At 42.9% G+C, this 20,226-nt stretch overlaps 1 protein-coding gene across 1 annotated transcript in view; it reads left to right on the top strand.

Annotated features, from left to right (window-relative positions):
• GGT7 (gamma-glutamyltransferase 7) overlaps nucleotides 1–12,870 on the top strand; it is a 36,332-nt gene extending 23,462 nt beyond the window's left edge. The window contains exons 10-15 of the mRNA XM_053393964.1: nucleotides 4,809–4,897; nucleotides 5,800–5,949; nucleotides 7,602–7,719; nucleotides 8,857–8,994; nucleotides 9,982–10,081; nucleotides 11,251–12,870. Coding sequence (XP_053249939.1) covers nucleotides 4,809–4,897; nucleotides 5,800–5,949; nucleotides 7,602–7,719; nucleotides 8,857–8,994; nucleotides 9,982–10,081; nucleotides 11,251–11,414 — 759 coding nt within the window. The 3' untranslated portion in view covers nucleotides 11,415–12,870. The remainder of the gene's footprint in view (nucleotides 1–4,808; nucleotides 4,898–5,799; nucleotides 5,950–7,601; nucleotides 7,720–8,856; nucleotides 8,995–9,981; nucleotides 10,082–11,250) is intronic.
• Nucleotides 12,871–20,226: the final 7,356 nt, after the last annotated feature.

The following is a 20,226-nucleotide window of genomic DNA, read 5'->3' as shown; positions in this document are numbered from 1 at the left end:
TTTGTTTCTGGCAATGGTGTGATGCGGTCTTGTGGCTTCTCTGAGAACTTTTGGGATAATCATATAGGAAAAGAAACTGTAAATGGTTGTAATTCAGCATTAACCAACACAGTTACTTGAATGGGCTATTATGTAGTGACAAAGGGTTGAATCCTACGAAGGTTTGCTCAAAGTAGACCCACTGAAATTAATACTCTTAAGTGAGTCATGGTAATTTATTTCGATGGATCATCTCTGAAGAGGACTAGCATTGGATGCAACGCAAAATCTCTATCATCATGGGTTTTGAGTTAATGCTCATTGGAACTGAAATCCAATTTATTTTATCTGTTATGTCCTAAAAGCCTTATTTTGTACTTGCTGATTAAAATTTCTTCTAGTGAGCGTGCCATGGAAACATCTCTAGTAAAAACAAAAAAGGTAAAGGGACCCCTGACCATTAGGTCCAGTCGCGGACGACTCTGGGGTTGCGGCGCTCATCTTGTTTTTTTGGCCGAGGAAGCTGGCATACAGCTTCCGGGTCATGTGGCCAGCATGACTAAGCCATTTCTGGCAAACCAGAGCAGCGCACAGAAATGCAGTTTACCTTCCCGCCGGAGTGGTACCTATTTATCTACTTGCACTTTGACGTGCTTTTGAACTGCTAGGTTGGCAGGAGCTGGGACTGAGCAAAGGGAGCTCACCCCGTCATAGGGATTCGAACCGCCGACCATCTGATCGGCAAGTCCTAGGCTCAGTGGTTTAACTCACAGCGCCACCTGCGTCCCGTAGTAAAAACAATACTTAGCACTTAATGTGGTCATCACCACCTTCGGCCACATTCACACCATACATTTAAATCTGTATCATACCACTATATACAGCCATGGCTACCCCAAATAATTCTGGGAGTTGTAATTTGTTAAAGGTGCAGAGAGTTTTTAGGAGACCCTTATTCCCCTCACAATCCACAGAGTGGTTTAACACAGTGGCGTAGCGTGGGTTGTCAGCACCCGGGGCAAGGCAAGTAATTTGCGCCCCCTAACCCATGGATTTGCGCCCCCTAACCCGTGGATTTGCGCCCCCTAACCCTAACCCCCAGATGTTGCGCCCAGTGTGGCCAGGCCCCCCCTGCACCCCCCACACTACGCCACTGGTTTAATAATCAATCCTTCTTCACAGGAAACTTTGATGATTGTAGTTTGAGGCAGGGAAGAATATACCTCTCCTAACAACTGTCAACACCCTTAGCAAACTACAAATCCCAGAATTCTTTGGGAAAAGCTGTGGCTGTTTCAAGTGATGTCACAGTGTTTTAAATGTATGGTGCGAATGTGGCTTTGTACATTTGCATGAATGGATTTAGTAACTTAAAAATACTAGAAGCTTGCTGCATTCTAATGCACTGTTGTTAAAAGAAAATAATTAAACTAGTGGTCTTTGCATGAAGACATTATAGTCTTCAGTCAGCTAATTCAAACTACAAGATTTTTGGAAGAGAAAAGAATATGAACTAGCTGTTTGCTATTTTTTGGTATCTCTCTTCCTCAAGGCAAACATAGCAAATAGCTGACATGTATTAGCTGAAAGCACCTCCTTGTGGCGTATCTTTTAACCATGCATCTTGCATATCATGGGAAATTTGGCCAGTAGCATAAAACATTATTACAGACAACAGTGATCAGGTTCAGTGGCTTCTGAATGTGACACCTTTTCAAAGGGGCACCAGTTTTTATATAAAGTAGATATAGATAAGTATTACATGCAGCTCAGCAACCATATTTTTTAAAAGAATAAAGGGAACCAAACCTGACCAAGGAATTGCAGACTTTAGAAACTAGTGACAGACAATTTTTCAACAAAGGAACTTGAAAACTGCGGAACTAGAATTTAGCAGTAAGTTTGATTCTGTTGGTGCAGTCCTTATTTGAGACAGTGGTTTCTTCTACTACATACAACAGGCATCAAATTAGGATAGCAAAACTGTAAACTATTACTGCTGTTGTGAACAGGCGCGATATTTAAGCTTTACATAGAACTGTCACAGATGCGACTTCCTGCATTTCATGGATATTTGGGTCCATTGCTTTCCATGTTTTTCACTATACACCAGGCATAGGCAAACTCGGCCCTCCAGTTGTTTGGGGACTACAACTCCCATCATCCCTAGCTAACAGGACCAGTGGTCAGGGATGATGGGAGTTGTAGTCCCAAAACATCTGGAGGGGCGAGTTTGCCTATGCCTGCTATACACTAATAAATACCCTAACATATGTCCTATGCTTATGCCACAATAAATCTATCTGCTTTTAAGTTGCCACAAGAATCCCTTTGTTTTTGCTGCAACCAGTGATGCAGTGTGGCAGGGGCCACAGGGACACTTGCCCCAGGTGCAAAATTATTAGGGGTGCCAAAATGTCAACACCCGGTGCTACCTCAATATAGCCGTGTACTTCTATCGCTGGGCTACATTGAAAATGGCTTCTCTATGGAAACCAGGAAGTGACCTCTCCAGACAATGGAACGACTCTTCTTTTCTTATCTCTGTGGCTGCGATCTTCTGGGTGATGTGGCTCTGATCCAGAAGGGATGAGAGGCTTTTTAGAAAAAAGCATTTCCTCCGTATGACCATGTCTGTTGAAAATGTCGCACACACCCTCCCCAGCTGCTATGTTTAACAAATAGCAGAAAACAGGAGCTTCAGTATTAAGGGTAGGGGTTTGTGGCAAAGATTAAGTCACCCCCCAACAATCACACCCACACCATACATTTAAAGCAAATTTAAATGCACATTAAAAGCACTTGGCTTACGGTTTCCGGCCACACCCATTATCTTTTTTTAAAAAACAACATAATGGGTGTGGCCATTTTTTAATTCTTTTTATTAATTTTCGTTTAAATAACCAAAAGTAAACAAATCAATGATATCACAAAACATCCATAAACAACATAAAAGTAGCATAAATTTTCATTACAATTCTTCGTCTCCTTCTCTAAATCTTTCCTCTACGTACCTATTGACCTCCTTCCCTCCCGATTTCGGGCTTCTTAATAAAACTTCTTTCTTTTTTTCTGCAGCTTCATTGTTAATGGTTTGCACATCGTAAGATTTATATCAAACCTGCTGTGGTTTTTAGGTTTCTATAATTTCCTTCAATGTATACTATAAATTTGTTCCAATCACTAATAAACTTTGTATCTTTTTGGTTTCTGATTTTTTGCCCATGATCAATGGCGGTTGTTCTTTGTAGTCCTCTGGGGGCTGCAAGGAAGTTCAGGCAGGGGAAAAAGAGGATTCACCGGTATGAGGCATAAATCCTCACAATGCTCCCCAGTAGGGTCTAGGGAGTTCACTGCATCCCTCAGTGCCACACAACCCCATGTCTGTCAACTTCAAAGGCAGAGTGGGAGTGACCTGGGAGTGTGTCCCTGCCATGGGCAAGCCTCCATTACTGGCATGATTTCTGGATGGTTCCTTCTTCATCTGGACTATTGGCTTTAATTAAGAGGCACTCCTGGACCGACATATGCTAATGGGCTGCAATCAATCAGCTGCCAAAGGACTGGGCCTGGCTTTCTGAAGGCATTTGAATGTTTTTCTGAAGCTTGGAAATCTTTACAACAGCTGGGAAAGGAAAGGGGAGGACAAGGTGCTTTTTGCTTTCTTATGGTTTTCAAATTGTATTTTATTTTCTTGTCCTCCCCTGATTTGTTACTCTGTCTGAAACTTCAAAAAAGAGGGGGGCTTTTGATTTATGCTCAATAAAGAGTTTAATATGGTTTTGCTGTGCCCCCCCTTGATCAAAGCTGACTGGATTTTATCTATGACTATCTGGACTGGAGTGTTGTAGGAGGAATGGAGGGGGTGGGGTTGGAGAATGAGCTGCACCAGAACAGATGTGGAAAAGAGGCTGAATTTGAGAAAAGATATTGCTTTTAACTGTGTGCCAAGAAAGAACTCCAGAGGGGAATTTTAATGGCAGAAGCTGGAAGTGCACCCTGTTAGTTTGTTATGGCAGCGGTTCCTATGCTGGTCTGTAAACAGCGGAAGGAATGGAAGGTGACCTTGTACCATCCAGATAAGCACTGCAAAGAACTGAACAATGGAAGATAGTAACGAACTCAGGACACCAAGTCTGGAACAAAAATGTATACGAAGGACTACACATGTGAACTGGATTTTTTATTTATAAGTTGTAACAGAGGCGCTGTTTGTAAGGAGGAAAAGGCAGTCAGCTGGAAGAATGGTTTAATGGCAAGTGAAGGATGACCACTGGACACTAAATAAGAAATGATGCAGCTATGATTGACATATGTTTGCAACAGGAGCGGGAAACCCGATTTTAAGAAATTGTATTAAATTTAAATAGTTTGGTTTGATCTGTAATAATTTGGAATATATATATATGAAAGCACTTGGCTTCCTTCAAAGAATCTGGTGAATAGCAGTTTACCCTCCAAGAACTACAAGTCCTAAGATGCTAAAAGCATAAAGTATGGGGCGGGGGGAGCCATGTGCTTTAAATGTATGTTGTTCATGTGAGCACACAAATCACAGCCCCTTTCGTTTCGAAACTAACAGAAGCCATGCTGGGTATGATCTGGAATGGAAGAATCATAGTCATGGGATCCAAATGTGTAGCTAATGTCTCATCTAGCCTGACCCATTACTGTATAATAGAGAGAATGGAGCGATAAGTTTAGGCAGAAAGGAACTGGCACTATCTTGCCATGAGAGCACACAGCTCTCACCGTTCTTTCAATGGAGATGAAATAGGTGGGCTACTTCATAACGTGACTCCTTTTGTCTTCCTTTGCATTCAATGTAGACACTAAAAGTCGTCTTGGCACTAGCTAGCAGCTTGGGGGACCCTTTCTACGATGTGTCCATTTCTCACAGTGTAGAAGACATGATGAGGTAAGTCTAGATTCATAATGAACAATCATTTTTTATGTTGACATATTCTGTGTCATTTCGTTTAGAGGCAGCCGACTTCTTCTGGGTCATTCTGTCCTCTGGGCAATGGGGAGTAGGCCGAGACCGTCTGACCTGCTGTGGGTGGCCAGACTTTAGGAGAGCTGATGTTGCCTGGCAACAGAGGCTTCACAGATACAGAAAACTAGCACTCAGGTGATATGATGTCATTGACTGGGGGATGAAGCTGAGGAATTCTGCATCCTGAGAGAGAAGTGGGGCTTGCCACAAGATGTTGCCACATGGAGGGTCCTTGTTCCTGGTTCCAACCAGTTGGCCATCTCATCTTCCAGGCTGCTCCATCCCACCTACCCTGTTTTTCTTCTTAACTGCCAGCCAGTATTCTGAGCCCACTGACCATGCTGACATGATTTTTTGGGGGAGTTTCACACCCCCTGGGGTTATTGCTCCCCCAAAAAAGTTTTTTTGTACTTCTGCAAAATTTTGGGGTCCCTTTGACACTTCTGATGCCTTCCTCTTCTGTATGGGGTGGTGGTGTCATTTTAGCTACCTACTTCTTCCATATTTAGGAGAATAAGGTTGTTGTTGCTATATGCTAACCTTTCGCAGACTGATACTCACCAGATGTTTTGGACTACAGTTTCCATTAGCTCCGGACAGCATCACCAGTTGTGAAGGAGGTGGATGGGACAAAACACAACATTTAAAATTCAAAAGGCACAACAGAATAAAGCATACTTCTCCTGTTTCATTGATTTGTTGTTAAATAAATTTTTGGGATGGATTTTTCATACCTCTTTTCCCTAGTTCTAATCCCCCGCTCCCCCATCACAGTATGATTTTAAAATTTATTTTCCCCTCTCCCCTCCCTCTTGTCAATGCAGCAAATCCAAGGCAAATTTCCTGCGACAACAGATTGACTCTCAGTCGTTCCCCTCTGATCATGGCATTCCACATTTCTCCATGGAAAATGGACCCTCTGCAAGTCAGGTTCTTGTCATGGGACCTGATGACTACATTGTTGCAGTTGTAAGGTAAAGCATTTGGGGCGGGCAACACAGTTTAACATGCTTGCATTGAGATATATCTTTGTTGACATCACAGCATGTGACACGCAACAATTACATAAAATGAAAAATAAAACAAACACTTAGATAAATGTTTCTGAACATATTAACAAAATTGTGTCAAAGTGTATATACCAAAACTATTAAAGTTATTACAGATATGAAATGATGTACTGCTTAGATTGGTGACCATACGTAAAAGGTATTTTGTATCAACAACAATTATAATTTACAGGAAGGGGGAGTGAGGGGAGGGGGGGAATAAAACAAAATTTATACTTGATGCACATCAGACTGTGCTGCAAACTATGGGCACTGTTCTACCACATGCCTCATTATTTGTGTAATCAATAATGTCACACTAGACTGCATAAAAATTATCTTGTTTCTTTTGGCCTCCTGCTACCTTTAATTTTTTGTGTCAGTTTTTCCAATAATGCTGTTTGCCAAATTGCATTATACCATTGGTCCTTAGTTAATGATTTTAATGATTTCCATGCCCTGGCAATAGTTAATATTGTAGCAGTTAATAGATGTGTTATGACTATTTCATTTCTAATTTGCAACATATTGTGACTATATAGGCTAAGTAGAGCCTGTCTGCCTAGTAATCCAATATATTTTTGTAAATACTCCCCCCCCCATACATTTTCTATTTTTGGACACCCCACTACATGTTCTGATATGTCCCTGTAGCAGTACATCCTTTCCAATACATGGGAGAACTGTTCAGTTTATATACGCTAGGCGTCTAGGTGCTAAGTTCCAGCCATGCACATTTTAAGGGCTCTTTCCCTGGTTGTTGGCAATATGGATTTGTATGGTGCATTTGTCCACAGTCTGTTCCATGATTATTTTTCAATAGTTTTTCAAGGGATGGCGACCATTTTGTCTCCTTCTCCACTTGTTTTTTAGATCTTGCACATCAGTTTCTCGTTTGGCACAAATAATTGAGCTAAGCTTCTCTTTTTGGAATGAAATGCTGCTGTGGACATTCCCTTAAAAAGAGGGAGTAAGATTTTTTAAACAAATGCTTTATAATCAGGTGGATTTTAGCAAAATTCGGCACCTGGGAGTGAGAGCTCTGTTCTAAAAAGCAAATAACATGGTGCACGAAACTAGCACTATATTCCACTGTATTTCAGAAAATGGTTTTTATGTCATGTGGAATTTGGATATGATGTGAAAATTAGTAGCTAGGGAAGTGTTAGGAAAATTGAATAAACTGCAGTGTGAATGCATCCACAGATGGCTTTAAAGGAGGATAAGACAAAATGATAGATGATCAGTCTGTCAACGGCTCATAGTCATGATGGATGAATTTCCAGTGGCAACATGACATCAAATATCAGTTGCTGGGAAGCAACAGCAGGAGAGAGCAACTGCCCTCATACCCTACTGCTGGATTTTGCATAGGCATCTGGTGAAAAAAAAGATGCCAGACTAGTCTGAGCTCTGGTCTGATCCCGCAGGATTCTCTTTATTGCCTAAGACATGAGCAAGGGTGTATCAGGGAACTGGGAAGAACAAGGAGCCTGAGAACCATAAGCACTGGGGCAGCAGGTGAATCACTTTGTGGATTTGGATTCTCACAAACTTTTGTGTGTGTCCCTTTCCAGTTCCTTGAACCGGCCGTTTGGAAGTGGAATAATGACTTCTTCTGGAATCCTTCTAAACAGTCAGATGCTGGATTTTTCTTGGATGAACGAAACAGAAGGCCATTCATCTTCTGGCTTGGTAATAAATTATGAATTTGTCTGACATGAATAGTGAAATGAATAGTAAGTGTATGTGAGCATGGCTCCAATGATTGATGAAGTGCATGTATCTATCAGATAATTAAGATCTAGGAGTCCTTTATTTGCCACAATATGTGTGGTTTTACAGCTGGGCTGGCAATTTTAGCTCTTAACCTGTTTTCAGAGCCGCTTGACTTTCCAATGTGTGTCTACTATAAATATTTTTCCATAAAGAGCCTTGGATTTCCTGCAGTGAATGTTGTTAATAATAATAATAATAATAATAATAATAATAAATTTTATTTATATCCCGCCCTCCCCAGCCGAAGCCGGGCTCAGGGCGGCTAACAACAATCAAATAATCAGACAATCAAATAAACCAACATTCTAAAAATATTTCATTATAAAATTAATTAAAATCAAGTTAATGGCAACCATTAAGCAAAACTCTGTGCAGGTTGCCAGAGGAGGGAGTCAGGCTGCGCCCTGACCAAAGGCCTGGTGGAACAACTCTGTCTTGCAGGCCCTGCGGAAAGATGTCAAGTCCCGCAGGGCCCTAGTCTCTTCTGACAGAGCGTTCCACCAGATTGGAGCCGTTGTTAGATAAATGTGATGTGATATTATCTGGGTGTGTGCTGTGAAAGATACCCTGTTGCTGGAGTGGGGAAACTCTGGCCCATGAGTCTAATTAGGACTGCTTCGCTTCCCCATTTGGCTCCTGAGGCCATCTTGACCAAACCACTCCCACTTGCTGTACACCTGACATTATATATGGCTCAACTGAAAACATGGTGTACTGCAAGTAAAAACCTCTTAGCTGTGCAAAATAGCTCTTTGAAAGGGGCTTCTGAAAACCCAACAGCCAGCTGATTCAGATCTTCAGAAGGCCCTTCCAAAGTGCTTTGCAAAATAGCATTTTGAGAGAGGTTTCTGAAGATGTCTTCCAAATACCATTTCAAAGTGCTATCTTGCCCAGCTCTTTGAAAAAGGCTTCTGACATTGAGCTGATTTGAGCCTATCTGGTAATTGGGTAATGGTATTTATTGCCTCAGAAATTCAAGGAAACAGAAGCTTGAGGGGGAAAGGCTCCTACTGGTATACTTAATAGTGCTTTGCAAAATTATTTTTCCTGCAGAGGAACTTTATTCAGCCTGGGAAAAGGCCGCTGTCTTTCTTGCTACCCACTGTTGTCCGGCCATCAGAAGGGATGTGTGGGACTTACCTTTGTTTGGGAGCCAATGGTGGCGACAAAGCTTTGAGCAGCATAACACAGGTCAGTCTTCTGAGCACTGATGGATGCTTGCAATATAATATCCTTTCTTACCAAGAGACAGGACTGGGTTTCCAGCCAGGGGCAGGTGGGGGGTGGGTGGAGGGGACAGATGAAGGCAAGAACAAATGTCTGAGTTGATGCAAAAACACTTTTAAAAAACATTGACCTGTGTGTTTGTGTGTGGTATAGGTGCCATCTTGATTCTGCTTCTGATAGTAAAATGCCTCGGGATGACACTACAATTCTTTTGGGCCCAGCTTTTATTGTAAAGTGGCTTTGAACTGTGAAAAGTGGTTCGAACTGTGCTACTTAATACTGTCACTCAGTGTCAGCATGTGACCAACATATTAGTCTTAAGCAGGGCATTTTTTCAGCTGGAATTCGCTGGAACTCAGTTCTGGCACTTCTCAGATGGGTGCCATTGCCATTATAAGGGAACAAGGGAGGTGTTCTTGGTGAATTCTGGCACCTCCTTCTCTAGAAAAATAGCACTGGTCTTAAGGGCTTTGACTGCATAGAAGTACTTATCTTTTAAGGGGAGAGGGAATAAGTTCATAGTGGATGCATAAATGGAGTGTGTGATCATGACTATGATGCCATCCCTTCAGCATAGCTGGACTCCCAGACATTGGAGGACAGGTTTGCAGAATGGCTGGCCCCTGTGAGAACAGGATGCTGGACCAGATGGGTCATTGGCCTGATCCAGCAGGCTGCTGTTATGTTCTTGAATGATGATTTGGTGCAGAAACCAATACTATGATCCATGCACCCTATTTCTTCTAGTGTGCAGATCACATGACTGATGCGTACATAGGTAGAGGTCCAGAAGCATAAGCCACTGTGCAGACATACCCACAAACAGGTGGAAGGCAGGTGTGTCAGCCATGCTTCTGCATCTTCACTTTGAGTATCTGAACAAGACTCAAGATTCCATCACGAACAATTCATCAAAAACCTTAGCATCTGCTTCGTCTGCTCTTTTAACAGGTTTTAGTAAACGTTTTGACCTACAACAAGAACCTGAGTGAGAGTCTTTCGCTAGGCCGGCTTCATCCTCAACTTCAGTCTAATATCCTGGAAGTTGACAGTAAGTATGGATCACTGATCTTTGAAGTCTGGACTTCTATTATTTCACTTCTGTGATTTCAGACACAAGTGAAACAGGGTGAGGGTTTCCCCTTGAGACATCTAAGATTACTCTGTGATTTTTCCTCATCTTAACATGGCTTGTTGAACCTCATCATATGGCTGTAGTAAGATGGGAGAATCTTTTTGTATCTGACTACATTGCAGAAGCTGAAAAGGAAACTGTATGCCAGTACTTTGGTGAAGTGGAAACAATGCTTCTGCACTTTTGCTTATGTTACCTGCAACATTAGCCACCTTTCCTCTTCTGCAATGTGGGCAGAACAAACCTAGCAATCTGTCTTATGCAGAGACAGGCCATTGGTCCATCTAACTTGGAACTGACTGGTAGCGGCTCTCCAGGATTTCAGGCAAAAGACTCTCCCAGCCCTACTTGGATATTCCAGGGACTGAGCCTCAAACCCTCTGCAAGCAAAGCAAAGGCTTTGCCGCTGAGCTATGGCCTTTTCCCCGGAAACGGGAAAGTCTGTTACCATGTTTTCCTGAGCATTGACTCAAGAAATTTGGGGGCGATCCAAGCTCTCTTTCATGTTTGTAAAGCACTTTGATCTGCTCTCCAACAGCAGAAAGGCAGGTACAATCAACAGAGGAATAAGGGAAGGTATTTTCCTCTCCATCATGGCACTTGGGTGTTAGATGGAGGTGGAAAAGAAAATGCGCTTCATTAGTCAGTGCTGTTGCAACTAGTAAATACGGCTGTGACTGCCCCCTCCCCCTGCAAAAACTTGACAGGCCAGATCAGAATCATGGGCTGGTGTTTGACCACCCCTAACTGTATGGTCAAAGGAGTCAAATGCATATTTATTGTGCCATTTTCCTATTATTTAGCTTAGGTACCTAAGCAACTTTTCTCTTCCCTTATTAATACACCAAGCCCTACAACTCTTTTAAAGCACTTGTGCCTTGATCCTATAGGTAGGAAATGTGAACATGTTGACACAGATGTTCTATATACACAAGACTGCACATGATTCCTCTGCATAAGGGGGGAAAGGGTGGATCCAGGGATCTGCCTTCCTTGTGTACCAGTTGGCACATGGATCAGCAACTTGATGGGGACTGCTGCCAACCCTTTCAATAAAACTAATCTTTTCTAAAATTCTCCACCAGGTGAGTTTCCTGAAGAAGATATCAAGTACTTTACAAGCAGGGGTCAGCCAGTGAGCAAAATCGAGGTCCTTTCTCTCGTTCACGGAGCCAGAAGAACCAACAATTTCATAATTGGTGTGAAAGACCCAAGAAGTGAGGATGCAGCAGGAGCCACAATATTATAGCAACTCCCAGATGGGTTTCTTCATGAAATAAGGCTTTTTCCAAAACACATTGTGCATGTTCCCAAACAATCCCTTTATCATTCCCCCTGAGGCGGAACAAACAGTGTTTGTTATTGGTTTCTCCATTGCTGAATAGACCCCTCTGCACTTCTATGCTAAAACCAATGCAGCAATGAAGGCTGACAAAGGCACAATACAGACCTTAGTTTTGTTGTTGTTTTGTTCTTATGAACTTGAGTTAAAAGAATCTCAGGCATTATTATAATATGAGCACAGGGAATAGGTTTAATTTCAGCAGCACCCTGTCAATGGTTGATTCCAGCCATTTAATGCACAGAGAGATATTTCTAAACTAAGCACTGGGAACATTCAGGAAGCAAACCACTGGTTGTGTACAAATGTGCTGTTCTGAGAGCAGTGGTGGCAGGTTCCTTCCTCTGTAAATACACATACTTCTGTTTTGAGACAAGTTCTCTAAAAAAGCAAAGAAAGAATCACAGTTTCACAGGTTTGAGTCTGAATGGAATAAATGAGAAAAATCTTATCTGTGGCGGGTGCCTATTGGCTAATGTATGTGACATCATTAGCTCCGTCTCCTCCAATCTCTTGAACAGTTCTGCAGTTTAAAATAATGTTTTCTGTCCCCCTCTCCCCCTTGTAAGGCAAGGATAAACACAGAGAGATATAAGTGTGTGTGTGTGTGTGTGTGTGTGTGTGTGTGTGTGTACAGGCTGCTTTTTTAAAAAAAGTGGATAGGCTGCCTGACTCATTTAAAGAAGGTTAAACAGTGGCTGATCCAGCATTTCACCTCCCAATATGTATATTTGTCATGGATGTTTCAGCTTCACTGTGTGCTAGGGCCACACATACTGGTTTGAGTGCTCTTGAAAAGGTACCTTTGTATTCACCTGAGAAGATGAGGCAAAGATATTTCTGTGTCCAGTGCATTTATTTCTGATACTGTACTAGTCAACTCTGAATGATTCCTTCTCAAGTAGATGAATAGAGAATAAGAACAATGGGTTAAGTTAGCCCCGGGCATTCTCAGATGTTCCCCGTGAGTCAAATGATTTGTACCAGCATACATGTTCTAATTGGATATTGGCTCCTCTGCACATATTAATGAAAGATTTTATAATTCTGATTTTGCCTCTCTGCCCCAATGGTGTCCTCTTGGTGGCATCAGTGCTATGATATCTTGCCAGTTATTTCAACAAGTTGCAGGTTCCCCTGTTGTGTTTTGACACAATACATTTATGTAGTTCAACTTTGGATCTGGATTATAATGCTATGTACATCTTTACTGGGGGAAAAGCTGAGCTTCAGTTTTCTCGTGCTACTGTCCAAAGTAGCTCTACCAGCGTAATAACATTGCAAATTTTAATGCAGAAAGAACTCAGGCAGATTCAGTGTAATCTTCTACTGAATAATTTAACTGAAATCTTGGCTTTCCATAGTGCTGCAGTTCCATTTCAGCTTATTGTTGCATTTCTTGGGCAAAACCACGGCAATCCAATCATAAAGCAAGGCCCAACATAACCAAAATAAACAAAAAGGCGGTCACGAAGCATGTTCTCCAGCTCTGAGAAGTTGCAGAACCGGGCGGCTTGGCGGAGAGAGGTCACAAACCCAGTTATGGTTTCCCCAGGGGCTTGCCGCTTTGCGTAGAAGGCATTTCAACGAGCCACCACTGAGGGCTGCGGCGAAAAGTGCCCCTTCAGCTGTTCCATTATTGTTTTGTATGGAACAGTAGCGACGTCTTCAGGCGCAAGGAGAGCCCGGGCGATTTCAAACGTCTCCTCTCCGCAGACGCTGAAGAATATCGCCCTCTTCTTGGCGTCTTCTTCGTCGGTGACCCCTTTGGCTTCTAGGAGGAAGGTGAAACGGGAGGCGTACGCTTCCCAGTCTCCCGATGCTGGGTTGAATGGCGAGAAGCTGTTGTCGGTTGCCATTCTGAGTTCCTTGTGTCCCGGAGCTGAAGCCTGGATACACGGTGCGAGGCAGCGGTGCGGCAGGTGGCGGTGCTGCGGTGCTGTGTGTGGCAGTCAGCTCAGCGGGATCCCACCCTCGTCACCAGTGAAATATACTCAGAGTTGCAAAGTGATTTCATGCTCTTTATTCAGCTCATAGTGGTGAGGAGGAATGAATGAATGTCCCCTCAAAGTATCTGCTTTATATACATTATTTACACAATGGGCTGCACATGATTGGCTAATTCCGGAATTCTACTGTAAGCCAATCAGGTTGTGGATTCACTTCTATCTGGAGCATGATTGGGTAGTTCCTGCCAACCAATCATACTGCTGCATTGTTCTAGGACCAATCAGACTGCTGCATTCTGAATCCTATTGTTCTAGGACCAATCAGACTGCTGCCTTTTGGATCCTATTGTTCTAGGACCAATCCGACTGCTGCCTTTTGGATCCTATTCAACTCAGTACATAACACTTTCTCACCTAAATGTTATGTTAACTGTAATTTTCAAATCATTAGCTTTGAAAAACAATTGGCAAAACATGGGGGTGAGGAGACCCGCCCCCCCAAGCAGAATATTTAGGCTCATATGCATTCATATTCACTGTCTCTTCCTTGGCCCAGTGTACTCGTTTCTTTCTTAATCTATGCTGAAAATACAGATAATAAAACTAGATCAAGACATTGCATATTACTCTCTCCCCACCCCATTGTCGTTCTCAAATGTAAACTAAGAACAAAAATATTAAGACAGTTTATATTAATGCGCTTTGAGGCTTGGCTGTAAATACTAATGGGGCAGGAAAAATATTGTAAGTTCTAATCTTAATCGATTTGTAGCTGACTTCTTGCCAAGTTTATCTCACTTCCCTTCATAAATTCGAAGTGGAGTTTTTTTGTAAACAGATATGACCCAGCTGCTCAGCTCTTGCAAAGTTTACCCTGTTCATCTGAATTGCCAGCAACATTGCCTACAAAGTGCTAAAGAGATACAAAGAAAGTGTTTCACTGAAATGCGATAGAATCCAGGACAAAAACAAAGTTCTAGGCAATAAAAAGGTACACCATCAATAGAAATGTAGTTTATGCATAACACTGAAAGTCTCCTACCCAAGTGATTCCGTTGGTGTCAAGGAGGATGTACCCAAAGTTACTTTTACACATCCTCCAACTCAGTCTGTCTTAGGCTGATTTGTGAAGCAGAAGAACAACTGCTGCTTATTAAAACTAGAGGCAAATATACAAACAGACATGGGCAAGTGTTCCAGATTATTTCTAGACACGGGTGCTGACACACTCAGTTTATTATGTCAGAAATCAATCAAGATGACTCCACATCGGGAGCACTTTGAGATATGTAAAAATATTTCCGTTTTCTGTGTAGAGATGATAGTGGGTACATCAGAACAACTCTCTTGATGTGAAATAGACAGTCAGTGAACGCATGGAGGCAGGGCGCATGCCACAGTAGCGCATTCTGCCCTCAGCTTCCACATGTTCAGTGGAAGGTATGCACAGGGAGCCCAACATGTCGGCGACTGCATTAGTGTAAGTTCTATCTGCCTGATATGGGAACCTGGATCCCTGAGTGTGCTGACAGAGCCAATGTGTATACAGCTGCAGGCACAGCTTCAACTAAAAAATTTGCACATTGGTGGAGTGAACGGAATAAATGATCCCACCCACCGCCATGTATTCACTGATTGCATGAAGGCCTCTTCTGAATGTGAAAGCAAATTCACAGTTCTACACCATATAAATCACAGAAAAAAACTTGCTTCTGGCTCCATTAATAAATAAAAATTATATCAGCGTACAGAATCCTTCCATTAAGCTTTTGAACAACTTCCCTGCCTAACAAAATGTAATTTCACAGCACTTGACGTATTAAATGCACACCCACAAAAATATCTCCCCATACTGATTTCACATTAAATCAGTGCATAACTTTTATTGCTTTCCCCCATCATATTATTGTACCTATGGCTACTGTACATATTCTGTATGTATATCTGCTAATAGCTGTGCTGGTGCTCCAGCTCTTATATTCCATGAACTGGAATTGAATGAATACTGTCTTGTTCATGTGCACATTTACATGACAGAAAACCAACTTAATATGAAGAATGGCCCCTCCTAATGTTGGAGGTATAAATGAACAAACACACTGCAGAAGCCATCACTGCTCATGCTTTATGCTTGAATGTTAACTGTCCTTTCATGACCTCAATGTGGTTTACAATCATTCACTAGTTAAGGGCTCATTCAGTTGTTCTGTTGTAAGTCGCTAAATGGCCTACGTGAGATTTTTGAATGTTTGTATGACAACATCAACCAAGCTGCAAGCAGTGGTGTAGTGTGGGTTGCCAGCTTCCGGGGCAAGGCAAGTATTGTGTCCCCTCCTCAGAAAGAGGAAAAAAAACCCAGAACACATAAACGCATACCCCACGTGAAGTTCAAGAGTTGTGATGCTTCTCCGGCAAAAGCGCATGCGGCCTTTTCTAGCCATAGTGCAGAGGGGTGGCTGGAGGGTGTGGGGAGAGGAGGGGTTGGGGAGAAGTGGTGACCTGCCTCCACAAGAGGGTGCAAGAAGAGGAAATAATAAAATGAGGGGATTCCTTCCACACCACCTTAAACACCATGCGGGCACTGAAATTCAGCGGCTTCAGGGCCTCAGGCGAGTGAGGAGCAGAAATTTTGCACCCTAAGAATTTTGTGCATGGGGCAACAGCCCCTGTGGCACCCCTACGCTACACCACTAGCTGCATGTACCAACATATGCTTACAGTTTGCCTTATGTATCAAAGTCCAGGGCCAGACTGTGAATGAGGCAAAATGAGGCGACTGCCTGAGGCTGCAGGATTCATAGCGGCAGCAGATCCCAATGTCAGTCTCCCCTCTCCCCTTGTTCCTGATGTAGATCTTTCCTCACCCCTTCTTCCCTGGTGGGAAGGGCAGGTCTGCCATTTTGGGGTCCTCTTCAGGTGCTAGGATAGAGTGATTCAGATGAAGCAGTGGGGCTGTACAAAGTGAGACTCAGTCTTGGACATAGATAATGGAGTCTTCACCCTGCTACTGTCCCTGAGTGTTGTTCAGGGAAAGGGTAGGGCTGCATTTGGGAACAGGTGTCTGGTGAGGGCAAAACTGAGAACAAGGGTACAAAACAAGTGGCCATCCAGATGTTCTGCTCCACCTTTCATCAGTCTCAGCTAAGTTGGCCAATGGACAGGAATGGTGGGAGTTGTAAGTTCAGTAACATCTAGAAGACTACAACTTTCCCAAGTGAAGAGGGAGTATTTAATGATCTGCTCAGTGCCTGCTTAAGGGTGAAACAAGGATTCAAAACTGAATTCATTATGGTGTGTATCCTATAGCACTGGCATATGGCAGTTATTTAAGTTAATCAGTGGAGGGAAGGATGTGATATCACATATAAGATATAAAATAGTGAATGTTATCCTTTCAGACACTGGTCCTCAGTTGTGTGCAGTCACTCTACTGTAGCTCTGTTCCAGCAATAGAGATCCCTTTCTAGATCACCTACTGCAGGAGGGAACTAAAGAACTGGCCTCTCCTTTTCTAATCTGTGACTGACTGCATATTGTTTTAGTGTCTTATCTTCTAAGCAAATTGTAGTGTGAAGTGTTAGATTGATCAACATGTGGACTGTAAAGAGCAAAATACTCCCCCACCTATCTTCTAGGCACTGAGCAAAATGTCTGAAGCACCACCTAAACTTACTTTGCTGCTGGGAACCAAAATGTTTAAAGTTTAATTTTACTAGAAGGTAAATTGCAAGAAGAGGGATTTTTAAAAAACACAATGTAAACTTTGAAAAACAGAGTTCATGAATACAAATTGTAAAGTTGACATGTTTACTGTATAGCATCATTTTTATTTGGAAACAAGTAACACAAAATGCATTGTTATCACAACTGTGACTTTGGTTGTACAGACAAGAAATATGTTCATGCATTTTCCCACCAATAACAAAAAGGCAGAAATAAAAACACTTTTCTTTTTGTATTATATGCTCAAAGGTATTGCATCCTCTTTAGCTTTTCTCTTCCTACAGCTATAGTTTTGAAACCCATTGCTCACATGATTAAGCTACTAAAATTCATTGGCGTTATGTGTGTGTGATGACTAAATATGTTCTAAGGGTTCCCTCAACCATTTGGACTTGATTGGGGGAGGGTGTGTGGGGCATGTGGGGAAAGGAGAGGAAGAGTAAGATCCATTGCACAAGCGGGAATCCTTGTGCTTGTGGATCTAGGAAATTGGTGTTCAGCCAGTGGGTCGGGACCCACTAGTGGGTCATGGCCTGATCCAAAGTGGGTCACAACAGGAGCACTACCACCATGCAAATATATGGTAAAAGATTAAGAGATAGGTCCCCAAATGCATGTTTGGGTTGAAAGTGCATTGTGGGTCTGAAAAGAGTGAAAACAGGTCATCTCTGTAATGGGATGCAACAGAATACATTCCAAATACAGTGGTACCTTGGTGTACATACGCTTCAGGTTACATACACTTCAGGTTACAGACTCTGCTAACCCATAAATATTACCTCGGGTTAAGAATTTTGCTTCAGGATGAGAACAGAAATCGTACAGCGGCAGCGCAGCAGCAGCAGGAGGCCCCATTAGCTAAAGTGGTGCTTCAGGTTAAGAACAGACCTCCAGAATGAATTAAGTACTTAACCCGAGGTACCACTGTACTTTATTTCTACGCTGTAGGTGCTGAACATGAGGGCAGGTCTTGAACTGCACCATTCAAGATACTATAGTTCTGATTCTGTCATCAAGTTTTGCAGCTTTGCCACTCCAGTCCCAGTCATTTGGCACATAAGAACAGGAGCAAGGCTAATACTAGTAAATCACTTGGGTTGCAGTCACCACTTTAGCATGTGAGGTAATGAGGCCTGCTTATCACCACCAAGAGCAAAGTCAATATCAAGACTGACTCCCTTTTTATTTCAGAGTTTTCCGAATCACCACCCACCCAAGGATATTATGTAGCATAGAAACAAGTGGGTTGAGGCCTATGCATGTCAAGGTCTGAACCATTGTATAAATATTTATTTTGTATATTCATAGCCTGTTTTTTGATCTGAAAAATCTACTAGGTCGCTCACAGTTCAGATGAGATCGGGCGTGTTCAAGGTAGTATGGCCATAGACTAGGTGGCTCACATTTGATTTAAAATCCACAACTTGGCTGGAACTGGAAATGGCTTCAGTTCCCCTGGTAGATTATCTACATTGGGAACTAGATACCGGGAGTGGGTCCCTTTTGGCTCTGACCCTCTATTACAGTAGCCCATATTACATATTATATAATTACATTTTACCCTCACAACAACCCTGTGAGGTAGGTTAGGCTGAAAGACTGGACTGAAGTCACCTAGCGGGTTTCATGCCTGAGCAGAGACCAGGTCCTAGTCCAACACTTTAACCACTACACCACACTGGCTCATGACTGGATCAGCCAAGGTCGGTGTAGCCCTGGATACTGGTTCCAATAGCAGCCAGTTGGAAGGAAGCAAATGATGGCTTATACAGGAACTGTTGTATAGAGGCTCATGTGTCCTCATGCTATGATTATGAGAATGGAAAAGGCTGCTGAGATGGGGATTTTATGGAAGAATCAGAAAACAGGAGCCTGTCTCGCCTTGTGCATGTTTGCTGGTGTGATTTCCGCAGAGTTCAACCCGGGCTTACTCCCAAGTACTGATTGCACATGTTCTCCCCATTTGCACCCACTTCCTCTACTTTTCTGTTGCCTCCTCTATTTCAAGCAACTATATAAACAGCAAACACCTTATGACAGGGCAAAATTGTTGTTACACTATAATGCTTGATGCCCACAAACAACGCATGGAGCCCATGATGCAGACCCTCTAAGTGTCCCTGTTTTCCAGGGACGGTCCCAGATTTACAGAAGCCATCCTGGTTTCTGATCCCAGCATGTCCTGCTTTTTCTTAGAACGTCCCTATTTTCATTGAAGAAATGTTGGAAAGTATGGACTCGAGCCCCAAGCCAAGGAGATAAGTAGGTAATCATACCTTTAGAAAGCATCTGAAGGCAGCCCTGTATAGGGAAGTTTTTAAACGTTAAATGTTTTATTATGTTTTCTATATATATTGGAAGCCAACCATAGTAGTAATAATAATAATTAATAATAATAATAATGATGATGGAATAAGACATCCCTATTGTCATGGGAGAAATATTGGAGGGTATGCATGATGGTGCTGCATACACAACAGCAACACATGTTAAGTATGTATTGGACTACTGCCAGACAGAGAAAGCGGTTTAATAGCCTGTGACAAAATTTTCCTCTAGGATTAATGTGGGTTACATTGGATGAACCAAGGGTGGGGGATCCTGAAAAACAGCTCCGAGGGGACTGAGCCATGGATCCCCTGAAGAGAATCAGGACTGTAGCATAACTGAGGCAAGCGGAGATGGATAAAGCTCTCCTCAGTATCTTTCTTTTTGAGGAACCTCGTTTTTTACACGGAGGCTTCCTAGCTCTCTGAGGCGGCAAGCAAGGAAGTTGGCTTTAAGAGCGCGCGAGAGGAGAAACAAGTCCATTTCTGTGCTGTTTTTCCGAGCCGCCGAGATTTGTAAAGTTAACCGAGCCGCTCGAGAGAAGATACTACGGCCGCGCGCGAACCCCCCCCCCCAATCTCCCTCGGTGAGGGAAAGGAGAAGGCGGGAGGGGGAAAAAAATAGAACAGCGCGCTCCCGCCGCCGCCGCCCAAACCGGAGGCGCGTTCCCGGTCCAAGGCGACGCGCGCGCAGCCGGGCCGTCACGTGGCCTCCCTGAG

The sequence above is a fragment of the Podarcis raffonei genome, chromosome 6, assembly GCF_027172205.1.
Source record: "Podarcis raffonei isolate rPodRaf1 chromosome 6, rPodRaf1.pri, whole genome shotgun sequence".
Classification (NCBI taxonomy): Eukaryota; Metazoa; Chordata; class Lepidosauria; order Squamata; family Lacertidae; genus Podarcis; species Podarcis raffonei.
The sequence above is the reverse complement of the archived record's forward strand: the minus strand, read 5'-3'. Positions and strand labels throughout refer to the sequence as shown.